Here is a 22,400-nt window from a genome sequence, read left to right on the forward strand (position 1 = left end):
AAAAACTAGAGTATGATTGGAAATAGGTAGAGCAGTGGGGAGAGAGAATCCATTCAATTTCACTTTATCAGCAACATTAGCTTAGTCTCTGGTTTTCTTTCATTTTCAATGCTTAGTAAATGCCTGCATTTTTTGTAAATTCGAAATTAGAGATCTAGTTCTTGTGACGACATATCACAAGTGCCTTCATTTTGAGGGACATCACTCATTATAGTCCAAAAGTTGCCTATGTTACACATGAACTATCTTGCTTTTACTTTGTAAATTATTTACATCGGGGTTTAGAATAATTTTATAGAAGCATTTTCAAATCTTTTGCAGGAATAATTTGTGTGTGTCGTATTTTGGCGCTGTCTTGCACTGAGTCTCTTACTTTGGCTTTGGCAAGCTGACAGGTTGCAATGGTGTGTATTAGGGATAATTATATGGAAGTGGATGGAGTATGTGAGAGAGTAGAATCCAGGCCTGATGTAAAAGAAGAGCAGCGTGAAGCCTTCTGAGTTTGGTTTGAAACAGATCTCCATACTTGTTGTGTCTACTTGTTTGCAGACCTAGAATTTTTTGAAAGGTTTGAGTCCAAATAAAATCAGCCTTTTCATGGCTGAATCTTGTCAACCCTTAGGCAAGAGATGTAACAGGTTGACAATGGGGACACTGAAACCAGAAGTGGAATTAGTAGCTACACCATGGGACTTGCCTCAGGGAATCTTTCCCAGTGAACAGAAGACAAAACTCAAAAGGAACCACAAACAGTAGCTTCTGAAAGTTTGTGGCTAGACAAATAGAATTTGCAAAAACCTTTCATGCCTTGAGGACACAATAAATAAACTTCTAATGAGCCAGTGCTGGTTTGTGAACTTAGACCTAGCCCAGGCTGATTTTGAGTGCGTTTAAAGTTTAAGGTGAACTTTTTACATAACAGTACTTAAAGGGACATTAATCATAGATGTGACCTCAACAGTCATGTAGTCCGGTCCACTGCACTCAAGGCAGGACTATGTAATAACTAGACCAACCCTGACAGGTGTTTGTCTAATCTGTTTACATTAATCTGTTTACCTATTTACATTAATTCTTATGGGGAAATTGGATTCATGTAACATGGTTTTGCTTAAAGTAGCATTTTTCAGGAACATAACTGCAAAGTTAAGCAAGGAGTTACTACATGCAGTTGATTGTTCTTTCCTAAGTGGAGTACTTTGCATTTGTCCTCGTTGAATTTCATCCTATTTACTTCAGACCATTTCTGCAGTTTGTCCCGATCATTTTGAATTTTAATCCTATCCTCCAGAGCACTTGCAACCTCTCCCAGCTTAGTATTGTCTGCAAACTTTATAAGTATACTCTCCATGCCATTATCTAAATTATTCATGAAGCTATTGAACAGAACCGTACCCAAGACCCGTCCCTGCGGAACCCCATGCAATATGCCCTTCCAGCTTTACTTTGAACCCCTGATTATTCTGGGAATGGTTTTCCAGCCAGTTATACACGCACCTTATAGTAGCTCCATCTAGGCTATATTTCCTAGTTTGTTTATGAGAAGGTCAGGCTAGACAGTATCAAAAGCCTTACTAAAGTCAAGATATACCACATCTACTGCTTCCCTCCATATGCAAGGTTTGTTACCCTGTCAAAGAGAGCTATTAGGTTGGTTTGACATGATTTGTTCTTGACAAATCCATATTGACTGTTATTTATCACCTTATTTTCTTTTAGGCATTTGCAAATTGATTGCTTGATTATTTGCTCCATTATCTTTCTGGGTACTGAAGTTAAGATGACTGGTCTGTAATTCCCCGGGTTGTCCTTATTCCCCTTTTTTATAGATTGGCACTATATTTGCCCTTTTCCAGTCCTCTGGAATCTCTCCCGTCTTCCATGAGTTTTCCAAGATAATTGCTAATGTCTCAGATTTCTCCTCAGTTAGCTCCTTGAGTATTCTAGAATGTATTTCATCAGGCCCTGCCAACTTGAAGACATCTAACATGTCCAAGTAATTTTTAACTTGTGCTTTCCCTATTTCAGCCTCATTTTCACTGGTGATTACTATGTTAGATGTCCAATTGCTACTAACCCTTTTGGTGAAAACAGAAACAGAGAGAGAACAGTGGGTATTACTACATCTTTTAGCCAGTGTTCCCCAGGCACACTCATCCTGGCACTCTCCAGAAGTGTGCAGAGCACTGCTCCCCAGTGTGGGGTAGAAAAATCGAGCTTATAATAGGAAGCTAAGGTAACATCAACCTCAGAACAGCTTCTGCCACTTGAGTACTTTTTAGTATATTGAATTTCAACAAAATCAAGGCAGTGCTTTATTCAGGGCTCTTGTAAGGACATAGGACTGGAAGGGATCTCCTTGGTCATCAAGTCCAATCCCCTGCTATCACAGGCAATCCCATTCAAAAACTTATCAAGCTTCATCTTAAAACTAGTTAGGTTGTTTGCCCCCACAACTCCTATTGGCTGTTCCAGAACCTCACTCCTCTGAGGGTTAGAAACTTTCTGATTTCCAACGTATGCATCCGTGCAAGGGTATAAGGGTGTGTAAGTCTCCTCTTTGCTTCTTTACCCAGGCTGCATACAATGCGAGTAGCAGTGCAGGGAGGAGTGCAATCTCCATGTGATTGCTACTCCCCCACCTACCCATGTGGGTAGGGAGTGGGTGGAGCCCTAGTATTCTAGTTAGACATCACAGTCAGTACATCTGCAGTACATCCATCAAGTGTAGGGCTGGCACAGATTACTGCACTTGACTTTGAAGGAAGGGGGTGGGGAACCAGGCACCAGACTGTGACTCTGTGAGACACAGTCTGGGCCCTGGTCTGCTCCTGAGGCAGTTCAACTACATGGGTGGCTGTCACGGTTCCTCCCCCACTCTGAACTCTAGGGTACAGATGTGGGGACCTGCATGAAAAACCTCCTAAGCTTATCTTTACCAGCTTAGGTCAAAACTTCCCCAAGGTACAAAATATTACCCCCGTTATCCTTGGACTGGCCGCTACCACCACCAAACTAATACTGGTTACTGGGGAAGAGCTGTTTGGACGCGTCCTTCCCCCCAAAATACTTCCCAAAACCTTGCACCCCACTTCCTGGACAAGGTTTGGTAAAAAGCCTCACCAATTTGCCTAGGTGACTACAGACCCAGACCCTTGGATCTTAAGAACAATGAACAATCCTCCCAACACTTGCACCCCCCTTTTCCTGGGAAATGTTGGATAAAAAGCCTCACCAATTTGCATAGGTGACCACAGACCCAAACCCTTGGATCTGAGAACAATGAAAAAGCATTCAGTTTTTTACAAGAAGACTTTTAATAAAAAATAGAAGTAAATAGAAATAAAGAAATCCCCCCTGTAAAATCAGGATGGTAGATATCTTACAGGGTAATTAGATTCAAAAACATAGAGAACCCCTCTAGGCAAAACCTTAAGTTACAAAAAAGATACACAGACAGAAATAGTTATTCTATTCAGCACAATTCTTTTCTCAGCCATTTAAAGAAATCATAATCTAACACATACCTAGCTAGATTACTTACTAAAAGTTCTAAGACTCCATTCCTGTTCTGTCCCTGGCCAAGACGACTACAGACAGACACAGACCCTTTGTTTCTCTCCCTCCTCCCAGCTTTTGAAAGTATCTTGTCTCCTCATTGGTCATTTTGGTCAGGTGCCAGCGAGGTTACCTTTAGCTTCTTAACCCTTTACAGGTGAGAGGAGCTTTCCCCTGGCCAGGAGGGATTTCAAAGGGGTTTACCCTTCCCTTTATATTTATGACACGCCCCCCAAATCTCAGCTAGGGTGAAACACTGGCTGAGATTTCTTCCTGGAGCTCTAGGAAAACAGAGTTAATAAGACACATGCATCTCTAAATATACTACCAAGTACATAAAGACTAACAATATTTTCCACATCTCAAGGACCATTTTAACCAGTTGATTCTGGGAAACTTTCACGGGAGAGTGCATCAGCCACTTTGTTAGAAGCTCCTGAGATGTGTTGGATGTCGAAATCAAAATCTTGGAGAGCTAAACTCCACCGAAGAAGTTTTTTGTTAGTTTCTTTGACGGTGTGAAGCCACTTTAGTGCAGCATGGTCGGTTTGCAGGTGGAAACGCCGTCCCCAAACATATGGGCGTAGCTTTTCCAGAGCGTAGACAATGGCATAACATTCTTTTTCAGTGACTGACCAGTTGCTTTCCCTCTCAGACAGTTTTTTGCTGAGAAACACTACAGGGTGGAATTCTTGATCAGGTCCTTTCTGCATTAAAACTGCTCCCACACCACGCTCGGATGCATCTGTGGTTACTAGGAACGGTTTGTCAAAGTCTGGGGCCCTTAGTACAGGGTCAGACATGAGTGTCGCTTTAAGCTTGTTAAAGGCCTTCTGACACTTTCCGGTCCACTGAACAGCATTTGGCTGTTTCTTTTTGGTTAGGTCTGTCAGTGGGGCAGCGATTTGGCTGTAGTGCGGTACAAATCGTCTGTAATAACCGGCCAAGCCTAAGAAGGATTGAACCTGTTTCTTTGACTTTGGGACAGGCCACTTTTGGATAGCATCCACTTTGGCCTGTAGGGGGCTGATAGTTCCTTGACCCACCTGGTGTCCAAGGTAAGTCACTCTGTTTAGGCCTATTTGACACTTCTTAGCCTTAACAGTTAGTCCTGCCTCCCTTATGCGCTCAAGGACTTTTTGTAGATGTTCCAGGTGGTCTGCCCAGGAATCCGAAAATATGGCCACATCGTCAAGGTAGGCGACTGCATATTCTCCTAATCCCGCTAGGAGACCATCTACAAGTCTTTGGAAAGTGGCGGGTGCATTTCGCAGCCCGAAAGGGAGTACATTAAATTCATACAGCCCGAGATGTACCTTTCCTTGGCAGATTCATCTAGCGGTACCTGCCAGTACCCCTTGGTTAAGTCCAAGGTAGAGATGAACTGGGCCCGTCCCAGTTTCTCTAATAGTTCATCAGTGCGTGGCATTGGATAGTTGTCTGGGCGAGTTACAGCATTTAGCTTACGGTAGTCCACGCAAAAACGTATTTCCCCATCTGGTTTGGGAACTAGAACCACTGGAGATGCCCATGCACTTTCAGAGGGGCGGATTACACCCATCTGTAACATATCCTGGATCTCCCGTTCTATAGCAGTTTTAGCTTGAGGAGACACCCGGTAAGGGTGGACCCTAATTGGGTGAGCATTACCTGTGTCAATGGAGTGGTATGCCCGTTCAGTCAGTCCTGGGGTGGCTGAGAACGTTGGCGCGTAGCTAGTGCACAGCTCCTGGATCTGCTTCGCTGCATACGCCCAAGGGTCATGGAGAGGTTCACCTCTTCCACACCACCAGCACATTTCCCTTCGTAATAGACACCTTCAGGCCACTCAGCGTCGTCTCCTCCCTGGGCTGTAAACTGACAAACCTTTAATTCTCTGGAATAAAAGGGCTTTAGAGAATTAATATGGTACACCTTAGGCTTTCGGTTGGAGGTGGGGAATGCTATGAGATAATTAACAGCTCCCAGGCGCTCCTGGACCACGAATGGCCCTTCCCACGATGCTTCCATTTTATGGGCCTGGAGCGCCTTTAAGACCATGACCTGGTCTCCTACTTTGAAGGAACGCTCTTTGGCATGTTTATCATACCAGGCTTTTTGCTCTTTTTGAGCATCCTGTAAGTTTTCTCTAGCAAGGGCTAAAGAGGTTCGGAGGGTGTTTTGTAGGTTGGTTACAAAGTCCAGAATGTTAGTTCCTGGAGAAGGTGTAAATCCCTCCCATTGCTGCTTCACCAACTGCAATGGCCCCTTAACCTCACGGCCATATACAAGTTCAAATGGGGAAAACCCTAAACTGGGATGTGGTACAGCTCTGTAGGCAAAGAGCAACTGCTGCAATACTAGGTCCCAATCATTGGAGTGCTCATTTACGAATTTACGTATCATGGGCCCCAAAGTTCCATTAAACTTCTCCACCATGCCATTTGTTTGATGATGGTAAGGAGTGGCAACCAAGTGATTTACCCCATGAGCTTCCCAAAGGTTTTTCATAGTTCCTGCCAGGAAATTAGTCCCTGCATCTGTGAGGATGTCGGAGGGCCAACCTACCCTGGCAAAAATGTCTGCTAGTGCCTGGCACACACTTTTAGCCCTGGTGTTGCTTAGAGCTACTGCTTCCGGCCATCGGGTGGCAAAATCCATGAAAGTCAGTATGTACTGCTTTCCTCTGGGTGTCTTTTTCGGAAAAGGACCCAGAATATCCACAGCTACTCGCTGAAATGGAACTTCAATGATGGGGAGTGGCTGGAGAGGAGCTTTGACCTGGTCTTGGGGTTTTCCCACTCTTTGGCACACCTCACAAGACTGGACATAGGTAGAAACATCCTTGCCCATTCCCTCCCAGTGGAATGACCCCCCCAAACGGTCTTTGGTCCTGTTCACCCCAGCATGGCCACTAGGGTGATCATGGGCTAAGCTCAAGAGCTTGGCCCGGTATTTAGTTGGAACTACCAACTGTCTCTGAGGATGCCAGTCTTCCTGGTGTCCCCCAGAAAGAGTTTCCTTGTATAAAAGTCCTCTTTCTACAACAAACCTGGATCGATTAGAAGAGCTGAGAGGCGGTGGGTTGCTCCGTGCCGCCGTCCACGCTCTCTGGAGGCTTTCATCTGCTTCCTGTTCGGTCTGGAACTGTTCCCTTGATGCTGGAGACATCAGTTCCTCATTGGATTGGGGACATAGGCTTGGTCCCTCTGGAAGCGATATAGGGGATGGAGCTGTTTCTGTTGACTGTGAACCGCTCTCCGCTGGTGCACTATGTTGGGATTCAGGCTCCAGCTGAGCCTCTTGTGTAGGGTTATCGGCTGCTGCCAGTTCAGGTTCGGTGGGGCCCTCTGGTGTTGAGGTTGCAAGTACTGGATTCAGTGCTGGCACGGGGTCTGGTGTTGGTTGTTTGGCTGGTTCCGGTTCTGGGACTGGTTCCGTCTGGGTCTCTGGGACTGGATCCACTACTGCTGTTGCAGACATTGGCCTGGGGTCCGGGTCCATCACCTCTGACCGGGCCCTGATAGAAGTTTCCGGAACAGAGCTAGGCCCCACGGCTTGTTTAGCCTGGCTGCAGGTGACCGTTCCCACCCTCTTGGCCTGCTTCACGTGATTGGCCAAGTCTTCCCCCAACAGCATGGGGATGGGATAATCATCATAGACTGCAAAAGTCCACATTCCTGACCAGCCCTTGTACTGGACAGGCAACTTGGCTGTAGGCAAATTGAAAGAGTTGGACTTGAAGGGTTGAATCGTCACTTGGATCTCTGGGTTGATTAAATTGGGGTCCACTAAGGAAGCATGGATAGCTGACACTTGTGCTCCGGTGTCCCTCCACGCGGTGACCTTCTTCCCGCCCACACTCACAGTTTCCCTCCGCTCCAAGGGTATCTGGGAGGTATCTGGGCCTGTGGACCTCTGGTGTGATTCCGGTGCAATGAACTGTAATCTGTTGGGGTTCTTGGGGCAGTTGGCCTTTACATGCCCCAGCTCGTTACATTTAAAACATCGTCCAGCTGACGGGTCACCGGGGCGAGGTGGGTTGCTGGAGAACGAGGTGGTGGGACGATAAGGGGTCTGGAGGGTTCTTTGGGAGGTAGGTGGGGCTTTGAGCGGCCCCCGGTAATAGGGTGTGGTCTGGGGTGGTCCCTTCTGGTCTCCGCTCCAACTGCGACCAGTTTTCTTCTTCTCTGCCACCTCCACCCATCTGGCTCCAATCTCTCCTGCCTCGATTACAGTTTTGGGTTTCCCATCTAGGATGTATCTTTCTATTTCCTCAGGAACACCCTCTAAGAATTGTTCCATTTGCATTAGGAAGGGCAAATTTACTGGAGATTCAACACTTGCTCCTGATATCCAGGCATCCCAATGTTTCACAATGTGGTAGGCATGTCGGGTAAATGACATGTCTGGTTTCCACCTTAGGCCTCGGAACCTCCGACGAGACTGCTCGGGTGTTATCCCCATTCTGACTCTCGCCTTGGATTTAAACAGTTCATACTTGTTCATATGTTCTTTAGGCATTTCAGCTGCCACCTCAGCTAAGGGTCCACTGAGCTGCGGCCTCAGCTCTACCATGTATTGGTCAGTAGAGATGTTGTACCCAAGGCAGGCCCTTTCGAAGTTTTCTAAGAAGGCCTCAGTATCATCACCTGCCTTGTAGGTGGGGAACTTTCTGGGATGGGAAGTGGTACCTGGAGAAGGATTGCTAGGGTTTGTTGGTATATTCTGCTGGGCCTTTATCCTCTCCATCTCCTCCACATGCTTCCTTGCCTCCATTTCCCTCTTGTGGGCAGCCTCCTGTACCTCCTTCTCCAGCCGCATGAGTTCTATCTGTCTTTCATGTTCCCTTTGTTTTTCCTCAGCCTGAAATTTGGCTAATTCCAGCTGTAGTCGAGCCGAGGATTTGGCCATTCTAACCTCTCTGTTTTTAACTAACTTTACACCCGAGGTTTAGAAATAAACAAACAAAACTTGGCTGTAAAATTTTGCTGTGCTGGAATAGAATACCTATTCTCTGATAGTGATTGTCAGCCTACAGAAAAAGACAATTCCCTTGTCTCTGCTCTGGGCCCAAATTAAAGCAAAAAACCTCCAACTACTTGGAAACCTGCTTACCCAGCCCAAAGAAAAAAAAATTCTTTTCAAACCTGTGCTCCTTGTAAAACAAAAAAAAATCAAAATCCTAAAAAAAACCCCTGCCACTTTTGTCTCCAGGCAAATGGGTAGAGCACACACCCCCTATTTACTTTTAGGAAGAAACGAAAAAAAAAAACCTCTGGGTTGGAAGACTGTGAATTTCCCTGCAGGAGTTAAGTACCCTGCCTCCAGGCAAAGAAAACCTGCAATTCACAAGATAATCCCCTTTTGTCTCTGCTTGGCCACAAAGCAGAGAGAAACCAAGCTGCTTTCAGTTCCAAAGCTGCTTTCTGGACTTCCTAAAAATTCCTTTTTAAAATCTGTATTTCTAGTTCAAAAAATCTCAACTGGATCTCAAAATGATTTCAGGTTAATCCCACCACTGTGCCACCATGTCACGGTTCCTCCCCCACTCTGAACTCTAGGGTACAGATGTGGGGACCTGCATGAAAAACCTCCTAAGCTTATCTTTACCAGCTTAGGTCAAAACTTCCCCAAGGTACAAAATATTACCCCCGTTATCCTTGGACTGGCCGCTACCACCACCAAACTAATACTGGTTACTGGGGAAGAGCTGTTTGGACGCGTCCTTCCCCCCAAAATACTTCCCAAAACCTTGCACCCCACTTCCTGGACAAGGTTTGGTAAAAAGCCTCACCAATTTGCCTAGGTGACTACAGACCCAGACCCTTGGATCTTAAGAACAATGAACAATCCTCCCAACACTTGCACCCCCCTTTTCCTGGGAAATGTTGGATAAAAAGCCTCACCAATTTGCATAGGTGACCACAGACCCAAACCCTTGGATCTGAGAACAATGAAAAAGCATTCAGTTTTTTACAAGAAGACTTTTAATAAAAAATAGAAGTAAATAGAAATAAAGAAATCCCCCCTGTAAAATCAGGATGGTAGATATCTTACAGGGTAATTAGATTCAAAAACATAGAGAACCCCTCTAGGCAAAACCTTAAGTTACAAAAAAGATACACAGACAGAAATAGTTATTCTATTCAGCACAATTCTTTTCTCAGCCATTTAAAGAAATCATAATCTAACACATACCTAGCTAGATTACTTACTAAAAGTTCTAAGACTCCATTCCTGTTCTGTCCCTGGCCAAGACGACTACAGACAGACACAGACCCTTTGTTTCTCTCCCTCCTCCCAGCTTTTGAAAGTATCTTGTCTCCTCATTGGTCATTTTGGTCAGGTGCCAGCGAGGTTACCTTTAGCTTCTTAACCCTTTACAGGTGAGAGGAGCTTTCCCCTGGCCAGGAGGGATTTCAAAGGGGTTTACCCTTCCCTTTATATTTATGACAGTGGCCCTTGGTCAGGGCTTGTGGCAAAGCCACAATATAGCCCTCAGTTATTTGCTATTACCCATAGCACTGGTTGGAAATTTTCTGATGGCACATTTTTCCATCCAAAAATGCTGATTTGTCAAAAATGAAACATTTTGTCAACATGTATTGATTTTGACAAAATTTCATTTGGAAAAAAAAAATCCAGAATGGAGCATTCTGGTAAGCTTGAGACATTGTGTTTTGGCCCTCTCAGAATGTAATGCTTACATTTTTTCATTTTGAAACTACTTTTTGCTTCAGACTTTTTAAAAAATTGGGTTTTATAGAAGAAAATCTAAATTGGAAAAAAAATGCGTTGACTTTATCAAAGCAAAACATTTTGATTGACCTGAAACTATTTCTGTGGGTGTTGGGGCTAAATTTCATAATTTTGCCGGAAACTGCAACAATATTTGGTTCTCTTTTATTTTGGAAAGGAAACATTTTGAAATTGGAGTTTCCCACTAAATGGAAAATCTAGTTTGGGCCCATTATTCATTTTATTATTACTGATATATTTCTGTGGCAGTAATTAAGTCATTAATATTGTGGCTCAAATTTTGTTCATGAGTTTAGGCCAAATGTACTTTCTCACAGGAGAAGTGCCACTGAAGTAAACGTGACTAAAGCCCATAATGTCTGGTTCATAACCAAATATTTTACACAGTGACATAGACCAAGGCCTGAACATGGGGTCATATGGTACCATCAGTTTTTACGCCAAAGTCCCCATTCCTTTCAATGGAAGTTCTAGTTAAAATTTGATAAGGTGAGATAGCTGTAGCAAATAATATCCTCTCTTTTTATTGTTTCCTCTTGTTCAGATATAAAAGCCTATAAACAGACTAAATACTAATGTACTTACAGGACTTTTACTTGGAAGCAGAAAAAAATGTAGTGTTCAGGTTTGAGTATTGGCCATGTTCCACATTAAATAATCTGCTAAAGTCATTATGGGATTTGAGATTGAGTATTATACCGGCCCTTTGAGTGGGTGAGGATTTTTTTTAAGGAAAATTGTCTAAAAATTATAAAAATAACAATGTTACTTTAGAATGTCCAGGAATGGTCACAATCTTACTGAGACGCCAATATCATCATCTCTCTCCAAATTTAAAGGTCATCTTCTACCGCCCTTAAATTGACCCCTGACGGGATACAGCAAGGTAGTACTGAACTTGTGTAAGCATGGCAGTCTATCCTTAAATGATTATTCTGTCTCCTTCTCTCCCCACATCCCCTCCATTCTTTCAAGCCAGTACATTCTTTGGATGTGGTTCTCCTCTTACACTGGTATAACTATCTTTATTTCAGTAGTTCTAATCTGAGTTTCATCAGAGTTAGTGAGAGGAGAGTCGGGCCCTTTGCCTGCCTACTTATCCTTCATCCAGTCATTAAGGTCTTCTCTGGTCTGAGGAGGATATCTGATGTATGCTTTCAACTAGCTGGGCATGTCTCCAGTTGGGTACAGTACACCTCTGCTTGATATGCAATGCTGATATTATTCTTGGAAACCAGGATCTGCACATGGTTGTTTGTAGTCAAACATTGCAGCTAATAAAAAACATGGGGTGGGCTGGTCACTCAGGGCCAAATCCTGAAATCCTTCTCAGATTTTACTCAGTCACCAATCAGACTCCCAGGGACATAATTAGAAAAACCATGAAATCAGTGCAAGTTTACCTGAATAAGAAGTGAGGGAGAACTTCAATATTTGATACTTGATCATTAATATTAGGCCACAGTGGGGCCTTGGGAATATATCTGTCCTGCACCCAGAACCATTTCTCACTTCCTACCAGTCTGTGGAGAGCTGCCTGCAGGGTTGGAACCCATTGGGTTGGGTCAAGTATTGGCTAAGCTAAGTGGAAAGAGTGGGTGGGCTAAGGGGGGTGGGGGAATGCACACCATCCCTTCTCTGGTCCTGCAGTACTTACCTGGAAAAGGTAACACAGCTTGGGAAGGCTGTTGGCAGAGGGAGTCCTTGGTAGTGCAGTTTCATTAGAGAAACAGTGCCATGGAACAAAAGGCAGCTGGGGGAAGAGGGCCTCCATGTGGATGGTCCTGATATGAGAAATGATCTTTTTTTACAACTCTGATATACCCTGTGTTCTCTAACTATTATAACATTGTACATTTATATACACCCTCATCCCACCGGATCACAAAGTGCCTCCCAAACCACGTACATAAATCATCACTGAACTGTAGGCACTTCAGGGACTGGAACATCAGGCAGCTGGTGCACAGCAAACTGCACCACTGGGCTGAGTGAGGGAAATTCAGCTGCCATTTATGAAGTTTTCTGGCTGTGAAGCTGTAGGCCGTTGATCTTTCTTTCACTTTGCTGTACAGATAATTTCAGTATTTCTGCAGGCATCTGGTGCAGTTGGGGATGGTAAGTGTGTGTACAGGAAGGCAGTGTAACCTAATGGGCAGAGACTCAGCTCTGCTATTGAACTGCTGGGCAAACATGGCCAAATCACTTCCCTTCTGTCTGCCTCAGTTTCCCCATCTGTAAAATGGGGATAATGATACTGATCTCCTTTGTAAAGCACTTTGAGTGCTAGTGATGGAAAGTGCTATACATGAGAGCTAGATATTATTATTACTGATGTTTTTTCCCTGCAGATATGTGGCTGCATTATTCTGGGGGTCTCTATCTGGTTGCGTGTAAGCAAATCTGCTCAAGAGGTAAATGTATTCTGTCCTACAAAAAACATTTTTTCACCCTAAAATGCTAAAGCGCTGTGTCAGCTAATAAACACAGTCATTTTCCACAGTAATTTCCCTGAGCTTGCTAGCCTTTCAGTGAGGTGACTGTTGTGACTCTTCCATCTGCCACTGGTCAGGAATCTCCCTTAGTGGGAGGCTGGTTCGATAGCACGGTGGGGGTTAGTGGAATAGTAGGCGCTCTGAGCTTTTAAGAGTTACTATATTGATTGGGGGGTGGTGGTGAAACATCCAGCTCCAAACTGTTGAGAAACATAACTCTTTTCCTCAGTGCATGAATCTGGGCCAGAGGGAGATAAATGGGTTTGAGACTTTGTGAGTAATTTTGTTCTCAAAATGCTTCTTGACTGATTCCAGAAGTGAAAAAAAATGGCTATCCATTTTGGAAACAATTTTTGCGATTTCCAGGTTGATTTTATAGGGCTGATTAAAGTGCCAAGATATTTGATTGCCAGTCTGTTGCCATACCATGAGTCAGGGCACTTTTCCCATCAATCAAGAACAATATGTCTTTGATCAACATTTTCACATTTACAATTTTAAAAAAAAAAACAAAAAAAAACAAACAAATCCCAGATGTTGGCGTCCTACCTCTGGTGGCTGGCTGTGTTGCAGCCAGTCAATCTCAGAGTGAACTCCCACCTTTGCCAGAGTGTGGACATGTTATAGAGTCCTCTGGTACAATGAAATATGGCCATATTTTATATAAAGTCATGGGTGGGGGGGAAGTGGAGAGCTTTGAGCTTCTTTATTACATAAGAGGATAGAAGACAAGTTCTAGTTTCGAATCTCCCAGTCTTCCACAGAGGTTCAAGTTGCCACACGTCTTATTGACTTTATACAGTACATTTCCCCAAATGGCCTTGTATACCTGGAACACCTTAATCACAGCTGTGCTCTACAAGGCCACGAGTCAGGAAAGCATTTCTATTCAGGACAGTATTTAAGTGTGTACCTAAGTGCTTTCCTGAATTGGATCCCTAGTTCTAAATAGTTGAACCCCTTCAGTTGCTGCAGAATTAAGAGTTAGAGACCAAATCTTGAAGTCCTTACACACTATTTTCAGTCTTCACTCAGGCAAAGTTCCCATTCAAAGTCAATATGCATTTTGTCTATTTTACTGAGTAACCATTTCAGGATTTGGCTGTAGATGAATACAGCTCTCTAACAGTAAATAGGAGGTTTATTTCACTTGGAAAAGTAAAGCACCCTGCATTCCTAAAATTATACTAGTCTATATGCACCTTCACTGTTTCCATCAGAAGATAAATGTGACAACTTCCAGACATTGTTACTAATCTTGGCAACAGTGAGGAAAATATTCTTTGAAGGTTTCTCCCAATGTTGGCCTACGGCCCTGCTCATGCCCAATGGGAACTGAATAAATTGATATTTAATTATATTGAATTATAGGAATTGTTTGCTTAAATATGACACACATCAAAATACAGACACCATCCCTTAGAGTAATACTGCAGAACCAGTTTAAAACAAAGAGAAGCCTTGGAAAAATGTATCTGACCTTGCCCTCTCGTGTATCCAGTACTATTCTGAATAGTGCTCTCACGGGAAGTGCAATGGAGTAAGTGAGTAAATTTCTGGGATTGTCATGAAGAACTCTTTTTTCCCCCCAACACTAGATTAATAACAAAGAACTTTTCCAGGTAATAATTTTTTTCTACATAAAGTAGAAACAAATATTTATTGGCTGAAAACAGAACAAAACATATTTAAGACAAAAGACCTTTGTTTATTCACTAAGGGTGAAATTCACCACTGTGCAGAGAGCCAGCACAAAGACAATGGACTGCCAATTCCTACTTAAACTCTCAAAATAGGGCTGAAATGAGTGCATAGGCCTTAGGTGTGTCCTCTGCTCAGGAGAGAACATCACCCTGATTGATTAATCCATACATAACAGTTCTCTATCCTCAACTACAAAGTCACCCTCTTTTTTGGGGGGTGGGGTGGGTAAGAAGAGGTAGATCAGGTTATCTAACAAATTACCCTTCTTCTAGAAAGGGTTTTCTTACAACTGACTTTTTGTTTCTCTCTCTACAGGATATCCATTTAGATAGTAGCCTGTTTTCAGCTGTTGACCTGATGATAGCAGTGGGATCCATCATTATGGTCCTTGGTTTCCTGGGTTGCTGTGGTGCAATGAAGGAAAGTCAATGCATGCTGATCTTGGTAGGGTCATGGAAAGAAAAACCTTTGTCTAAACTTTTCAAGCTAAAGTTAGGGCTGGTGGAAAAGTTCCTTGCAAATGAGACTAATTGTAATCTGGCGCAATTCTGTTTGATCAAATGATTACTTGTATTAACTGTTTGGACCCATTCCACGCAGTGCATGGTGGGATGCCTCTCACTGTCTGACAAAGGCAACTTCCATAAGCAGGGTTGGGAGGGTTTCAAAAAACATTAGGCCATATTGTGGCTGCTTAGTGGCCTTCCATGATAGCAATCCCTTCACTCTTGGAACTGCTAACTCCTTCAACCCCAGGAAGAAGTTATCCCAAAGGACAGTTTACACAGAGCAGGGCTGGTGTACGGGTATAGCTGCCAAGTGTCATGCATCTGGTGTGACACTCACATCCTTGCAGCCCTACTGAGAAGTTATTGGTTCTGACAGCTGTGGGAATGGGCCTGAGGCTGGTACTGCCTGCCAGGGGCACCGTGGGCACTCTGCCTCCCATCGCCCTTTTCCCTCTTCTGGATCCCAGAGGGGAAGGAGCAGTTAGTGGGAACAGAAGGTGAGGGGGACCCAGTACTGGGTCCAGAAAGCCCCTAGCCCGCTCCCAGCTTTCTCCCAACCAACTCCCACTCAGCTTCCCCCTGCCAATCTTCTCCCAGCTTCCCACCACTGTCACCTTCCACCCAGTCACCTCAGACAGCCCCCAGGTCACACCTGACTGCCCCCAACCTGCAGCTTGCCTTACCCAGCACCAAGCCATCTACCCAGCATCCTTAACCACAGCTGCTAAGTACTATGCAGCTCTACACCCTACCCTACACTGCTTGGAGTGCAAGTATAGTCCCCACAAATTGAAGATTATGGGATTGGTTTGTCCAAATATGCAAATTAGTTCATTACATCATTTGCATAAAATGTCACACATGGAGCTGCACAAAACATTTGCACTGGGGAGGGCAGCAATCTGTACCATGCCAACGGATAGAACACAATATGCAGCCCCTGTGTGAACTTAGCAGTCTTCAGATAGATTGTGCCTGCCTGAGACATAATAGCTCCCGATGCTCCTCCTGGAAGAGTGAAATACCACATCACCCCTTATGCTGGCCCAGGGCATTTGTGTACAGAAAAAGGCCAAATTTTGTCTCAAACTGAGTTAGGATGAATACTCTGATTAGCTCTAAGCACGATGTAAATTTACTCTGCCAAAGTTTCCATTCATGTAAATAATAATTTGCCACCAAGCTGGAAGAAATGATCTTTTGCTGGTCAAAAGTATTAACTTTTCCCTTCTTTGTTTTCTTGCTAGTTTTTTATTGGACTCCTTTTGATCCTGATCCTTCAGATCGTAGCAGGTATTTTGGGAGCAGTGTATAAGTCTCAGGTACTGTATGGTTCAATCACATTTGCTAAGTTCTTTGCAATATTTTACATAGAATATGAACTATTACAATATAATATCACTTGGATTTCCAGATAGAAACAACACTTAACAAGACTCTCTTCGAGGAGGCAAAGCAGTTGCAAGGCGTCACTTCGGATTCTCATGTATTTCAAGAGAAGTTTCAGAAGTTTGAGAAAATGGTAACTGAAGACAGGTGTTATCTTTTTAGTCTGTTGCATCTGATGCAGAGTTAATCCTTGTTTTATCACTACACTGCCACAAAGTTGAATATCACCCTTCTGAAAAAGCATAAACTGCCCTAAATGCAGCTGAAAAACTGTACAGGGGGATTCTATTCTCCGTGTGTGGCTTGGAGTTCTTCCCTGTGGCGATTTCCCTGCAGCGACATTCATGTAAGAATTGGGGGTAGCAGTTTAGCACAGAGATGACCCGTACCCGATCTCCCGCTGATAGAGGGTGGCGGAGTTGGGGGAGGCAGAGTGAGGGCAGAGGCTTCAGCAGATGCTACTGAGCATGTGAAGTCCATGTGAGCATGCTTAGTACAAGCCAAGCAGCAAATCTGGGGAGACACATGACCAGTGGTGAGCTGGAGCCAGTTCACACCGGTTCGCTAGAACTGGTTGTTAAATTTAGAAGCCCTTTTAGAACCGGTTGTTCCGTGAGGGACAACTGGTTCTAAAAGGGCTTCTAAATTTAACCGGCCAAAAGTGACGTGTTAGGTGCCGACTCCATGGGTGCTCCAGCCCTGGAGCACCCAAGGGAAAAATTTGGTGGGTGCAGAGCACCCACTGGCAGCTCCCCACCCCACCCCCGGCCCTAGCTCACCTCCGCTCCGCCTCCACCTCCTCCCCTGAACGCACCGCCCCGCTCTGCTTCTCCACCCCCCAGGCTTCCCGCGAATCAGCTGTTCATGCGGTAAGCCGGGGCGGGCGGAGAAGCAGGCCGCAGCTTCCCACTGAGGCCCAGGGAGGCGGAGATGAGCTCGGGGTGGGCAGGGCGCGAGGAGGGCCGCCCGCACCACAACAAGTAACCCAGGGTGGGGGGGCGCGCAGGGGAACGCTCCCTGCCCCAGCTCACCTCCGCCACCCTTGCCCTGAGCGGGAAGCTGCGGCCTGCTTCTCAGCCCTCCCCGGCTTCCCGCTGAACAGCTGATTCACGGGAAGCCAGCGGTGATGGTGGGGTGCGGAGCAGCAGAGCGGGGCAGTGGGTTCAGGGGAGAAGGTGGAGCGGAGGTGAGCTGGGGCCAGGCGCGGGGCGAGGAGGTGCCGGTGGGGTTTCTGCACCCAACAAATTTTCCCCGTGGGAGCTCCAGCCCCGGAGCACCCAGGGAGTTGGTGCCTAAGGCGCCACTTTTGATGTGATCAGTGGGGGGAGCAGCCACTCCCCCTGCTCCCCCCTAGCTATGCTCCCCCGCCCCTAGAAGCCAGAGGGACCTGCCGGATGGTTCCTTGGAGCTGCCCCAGGTAAGCACTACTGGGACTCCCCACGTCGCACCCCGGCAGGTGCCTCTGGCTCTTAGGGTGGGATGGGCACCCACTACGGTAGCCCACAAGATCCTTCTGCCCGATTCTGGGGGCAGTCAGGGGACAGGGAAGGGGGGTGGATGGGGCAGGGGTCTTGGGGGTGGGGCGTCCAAGGAACACGGGGGGGTTGGATGGGGCAGGAGTCCTGGGGGGCAGGGGTGGGCAACAACCCCCTCGTGGGGTGAGGGGGGAACCCGTTGTTAAGATTTTGGCAGCTCATCACTGCACATGACCCTACTTGCCCTGCCCCACACGTCGTCTCTTGTTTAGAATATTCACTGGATCCACCACTATGCAATTTCCCCATGCCCAGCGCGCCCCCCCCACCCTGCACATAGGGTCCAAGCCACTGACTAGGGGCTTACATATGAGTCATCCTTTAACTTTCTGAAAGTCTCTTTCTAGAGGAACATTTTGAGGAAGTTTGATATCTCTGTCTTTATCCCACTCTCTTTATTGTATTATCTAAGTACCTGCATGTTGTCAGAGCACAAAGCATTTTTGATATATGAGCATTTGAAGAAAAGAGAGGGTTTGGTAGTTATCTCATTTCTTTTTTTAGGAATATCATATTTGCTTGTATAGAAATTCCAACTTTGTTCTATTCATTTGTTTTCTCTCAGAACTACTGAGCTATATTTTAGAAGGTTTTATGGTTGACTCATTTACTACAACTATTTGAACTTCAAAGTTCCATGTAAAGTTTGTAAATCACTAAAGGACCATGTGAGTTTATAAAGTCTGGATATTATGTATCTAAGATCCATAAATTAAATTGCCTGTTTCAAAAAACCTAAGTTGGAACAAAATAAACCAAATAACTTTGGTTCAAAGATTACAAACTCTGCCCTGTGCCTACAGATACTGTAAATTTCTTCATCCAAACACCCTGACTCAAGAAAATTTGAAGCACCCAGCAGTTCTTGTAAGTAACATAGAAAGCCATGAATAAAAAGCTTTCAAGGTCTTCACATGCTGCCAAGAGAATTTACAAGGTCTGTAGACTCACCTGTTCCTTGAAAGGTCTCCAGCCCCTTCCTGAGGCCCATGTAAGCTCTGCACTTGTTGTACCACTATTGAGCTTACAAGAGTGCAGATTTTATCTATTGAGTTTAGAAGGCCCAGAGGTATTGTCTTTCTTTTGCAGGGTCTGCATACTCATTCCGTTGATTTTGTAAGCTTTATTCTTACTGCTATGGAAAGTACAGGGTCTGCAGCCTATAACCAAATACAGACAATTATAGAGATACCTGAACCAAGCCTCTGAATTTGAGCATATCCAATCTTTGATTCATAGATTCCAAAACCAGAAGGGACCATTGTGATTATCTGATCTCCTGTGTAATAAAGCCATATAACTTCCCCAAAATAATTCCTAAAGCAATCTTGACTTAAAATTGTCAGTGATGAAGAATCCACCACGACTCTTTGTAAATTGTTCCAATGGTTAATTACCTTCACTGTCAAAAATTTATATTTATTTCCAGTCTTAATTTGTCTAGATTCCAGCCACTGGATCATGGTATACCTTTCTCTTCTAGATTGAGGAGCCCATTAGTAAATATTTGTTTCCCATATAGCTACTTACAAGAGTTGTTATAATCCTGGGATGCACAAACTAGGGAATCTCAAGTAGAAAGACAGAGGTTATTTTTGTATTTGTATTCTGTATTTGGAACTGGTGTGACTACTGCTAGAATACTGTGCCCAGTTCTTGTGCCCACAATTAAAGAAGAGTATTGATAAAGTGGAGATGGTTCAGAGAAGAGCCACAAGAATGATTAATGCTTTAGAAAATATGCCTTATAGTGACAGACTCAAAGAGCTCAATCTATTTAGTTTAACAAAAAGAAGGTTAAGGGGTGACTTGATTACAGTCTAATAGTATCTTGAATTTGGATCCAGATCTAAAATTTGTCACTCTGAATAAAGTGAAAGACTAAATCCCTAGATTCAAACACTACTCAAAAACAGGGAAAGTCAGATAAAGAACCAAACTTTGCATCTTGGAGCTGTCTCTATTGACCATTCTGAATACCTCATATAATGCCAGGTTTGTTGACTGTGGTGCCAGTGGACTTTAACTGCTCTGGAGAAAACAGACCTGATTCACATCTATGATTCTTGATTCACAGCAATGGGGACACGAGAGGTGCAATTTGAACCCCCCCGTGCTCAAATGGGGATTCACCCCTAGGCTAGATTGTGATTCTGTCACCACCCTCTAGCTTTAATCTCTATCTATGACTCCATAGAACTTTGATTGGAATTTACCTGTGTAAGGACTCAATAACTAATAAAAGACCTTAGAATCTGGCCAGTGCTGGGAATAAAATATAAATAACATTTTCATTTTCTTCTTAAAAATACTAAAGAAATTCCCAATATAAAAAGTGCCTCACCTTCGCTCAAACGCTGTGGTTATTCTCTGTAGGTGAAGCACTTATCTGTAGCATTTGCATTGCTTTAGACTGGAAATCATTGTTCAGTTTCTCATTTAAGTGATGCCTGAAATGTCTCAATATTTTTCTATGCCCTTCAGAAAAACTTTCTTTCCAACACAAACATGATACAGGAGGATGGAAGTTAAAGTACTTTGTTTTAGCTCAAATGTTTTTATTTCTTCTAAATACTCGACAAAAGAAGGAGCTTGTAAAGGGGCCCTCAGTGGGCCAAGGAGCCTAGCGGTTAGCACTTATTCGGTCATGGGGCAGTGGTAGGAGAGTCTGGGCTCACCCACTCCACTGGGCTCTGATCCAGGGCCCTAGGAACAGGGATGCTGGAACTGGGGGAGAGGCAAGGGGACCATGGCCTCCCAATTTATAACATGGGTGTAGTTTGGGGGCCTCATTGACCCCCCCCCAACTGCAAGTCTTGGCAGGCACCGAGCGGTGGCAGCAGGGGCTATGCTTCATGGTGGGGGGAACTGATAAGGCGATCATCTCCCCTGCTGTCAAGCATAGCCCCTGCCAGTGGTATCAGCCTCTTCCCAGAGGGGATAAGGCTGAGGTGGGCCTCAGCGCCCCCTTGCCTAGAGGCCCAACCCACTGCTCCTCCTCTTCCCTCTGAGGTCCTGTCCCCTGGCCAGGCCGGAAGCAGAGCCGGGCCATGGTAAGAGCTGCCCAGGGAGCCCGGGCTGCTGTGGGGAGCCCCAAACCTTTCAGTAGAGTGCCCAAGGGGTCAGGGACATAGGGTAGGGGCTGTTTTCAGGCACCCTGACCCCCACCCAGGGCAGGTGGAGGGTCTGGGGCTCCCCACAGCAGCCCGGGCTCCCTGGGCAGCTCTTACCACAGCCCAGCTCTGGATTCTGGCCTGGCCAGAGAGTTGGATCTCAGAGGGAAAGAGGAGGAGCAGGGTCAGGGCCACATGGGAAGAGGAGGGGGGGCCCTTGTGGCCTTCCCACTTATACTGAGGTTCTGGCACTCTTGCCTAGGAGGGTCACCAGACCTTCCCTGGGTCTCTTTCTAACACAGTTTCCTTCCCTTAGCTTCTGATCCCAGATAAGGGGAAAAGAAAAAGGAAACCAAAACTGCCAGTCCCAGCTGGGCTGTGCCTACAGCACTGTGCCTTCAGAGAGGCTTCTCCCGCCCCTTTTGGGAGGAGCCTTCAGGGCAGGTCTGCATTCTTCCTCAGCCTCCCCTTTCTGAGCTGGGTTGCTCCCTTTTCAACCCTGTCTGCAGCTGGAGCATGCTCTGCAGGATTGGAGGGGAAGGCCTACCTGGGCCCAATCTAGTCGTTTAACCTCTTCCGTCCCAGTGTGGGATTTGTATACTCCATCACAGAGCTATGTATCACACACCGTTTAGCAATGTTAATTGAAATTTGACATCTTATTTAAAATAAATGATGATGGATCCAAGCACAGCTGGAATGATGACATAATGGGTTTATGGGAGAAAGCAAACATTGTATAAAGACTTTATTAAGGAGGATTCAAAACAAAGAATGATAACATTATAACAAGCTTTGCTAGTCCTAACCCTCCCTTCCTTCTCCAGTCTGGGGTCTTCACTTTACAGGTCTCTAATGAGGCAATAACTCAGAGCTGGCAGACTCCTGCGCCAGGGGAGAGAACGCGCCCAGCATTAAAAGCCTCCCTATCTAAGGGAAGTTCTCTCTGTATCTGGCTGCACTCCCCATTCAAACAAGCTATGGCAGCAACCTAGATATGCAATCTGTATAATCTTTTCAGCACTCAAAGAATGACAGACACTATTTTGTCATGACAAATGTCACCCAGTGACAGCACCACCAGTGAGATAAGACGCTTTGCTTCCAAGCCATTGGTTCCAAACTGAAGAGGTTTTGAAGAAAAGTTGCTACTCCAACCTTTACTATTTTAAAATCATCCACCGGTCTGTAGTGGCAAATTTACTCCTGGGATAAGGGAACCAGTCAGGGACTATGTCAGTCATAAAGAAAAATGACCATATCTTATGGAACATTCACCATGTGTTGCTTATTTGAAATATTTTCTTCCTTACTACAAAGTCATGTAATGCTATATTTTATTGTAAAAGAGAGGGA

At 45.0% G+C, this 22,400-nt stretch overlaps 1 protein-coding gene across 3 annotated transcripts in view; it reads left to right on the forward strand.

Moving 5' to 3' along the window:
- TSPAN8 (tetraspanin 8) overlaps positions 1–22,400 on the forward strand; it is a 58,701-nt gene that overhangs the window by 264 nt on the left and 36,037 nt on the right. For 2 of the 3 annotated variants that reach the window (XM_073331310.1, XM_073331300.1), the window contains exons 2-5: positions 12,651–12,713; positions 14,814–14,942; positions 16,255–16,329; positions 16,422–16,529. In XM_073331310.1, the coding sequence (XP_073187411.1) occupies positions 12,651–12,713; positions 14,814–14,942; positions 16,255–16,329; positions 16,422–16,529 (375 nt within the window). The remainder of the gene's footprint in view (positions 1–12,650; positions 12,714–14,813; positions 14,943–16,254; positions 16,330–16,421; positions 16,530–22,400) is intronic. The other variant, XM_073331320.1, reaches the window with a different exon arrangement.

Source organism: Lepidochelys kempii, chromosome 1, assembly GCF_965140265.1.
Source record: "Lepidochelys kempii isolate rLepKem1 chromosome 1, rLepKem1.hap2, whole genome shotgun sequence".
Taxonomy (NCBI): Eukaryota; Metazoa; Chordata; order Testudines; family Cheloniidae; genus Lepidochelys; species Lepidochelys kempii.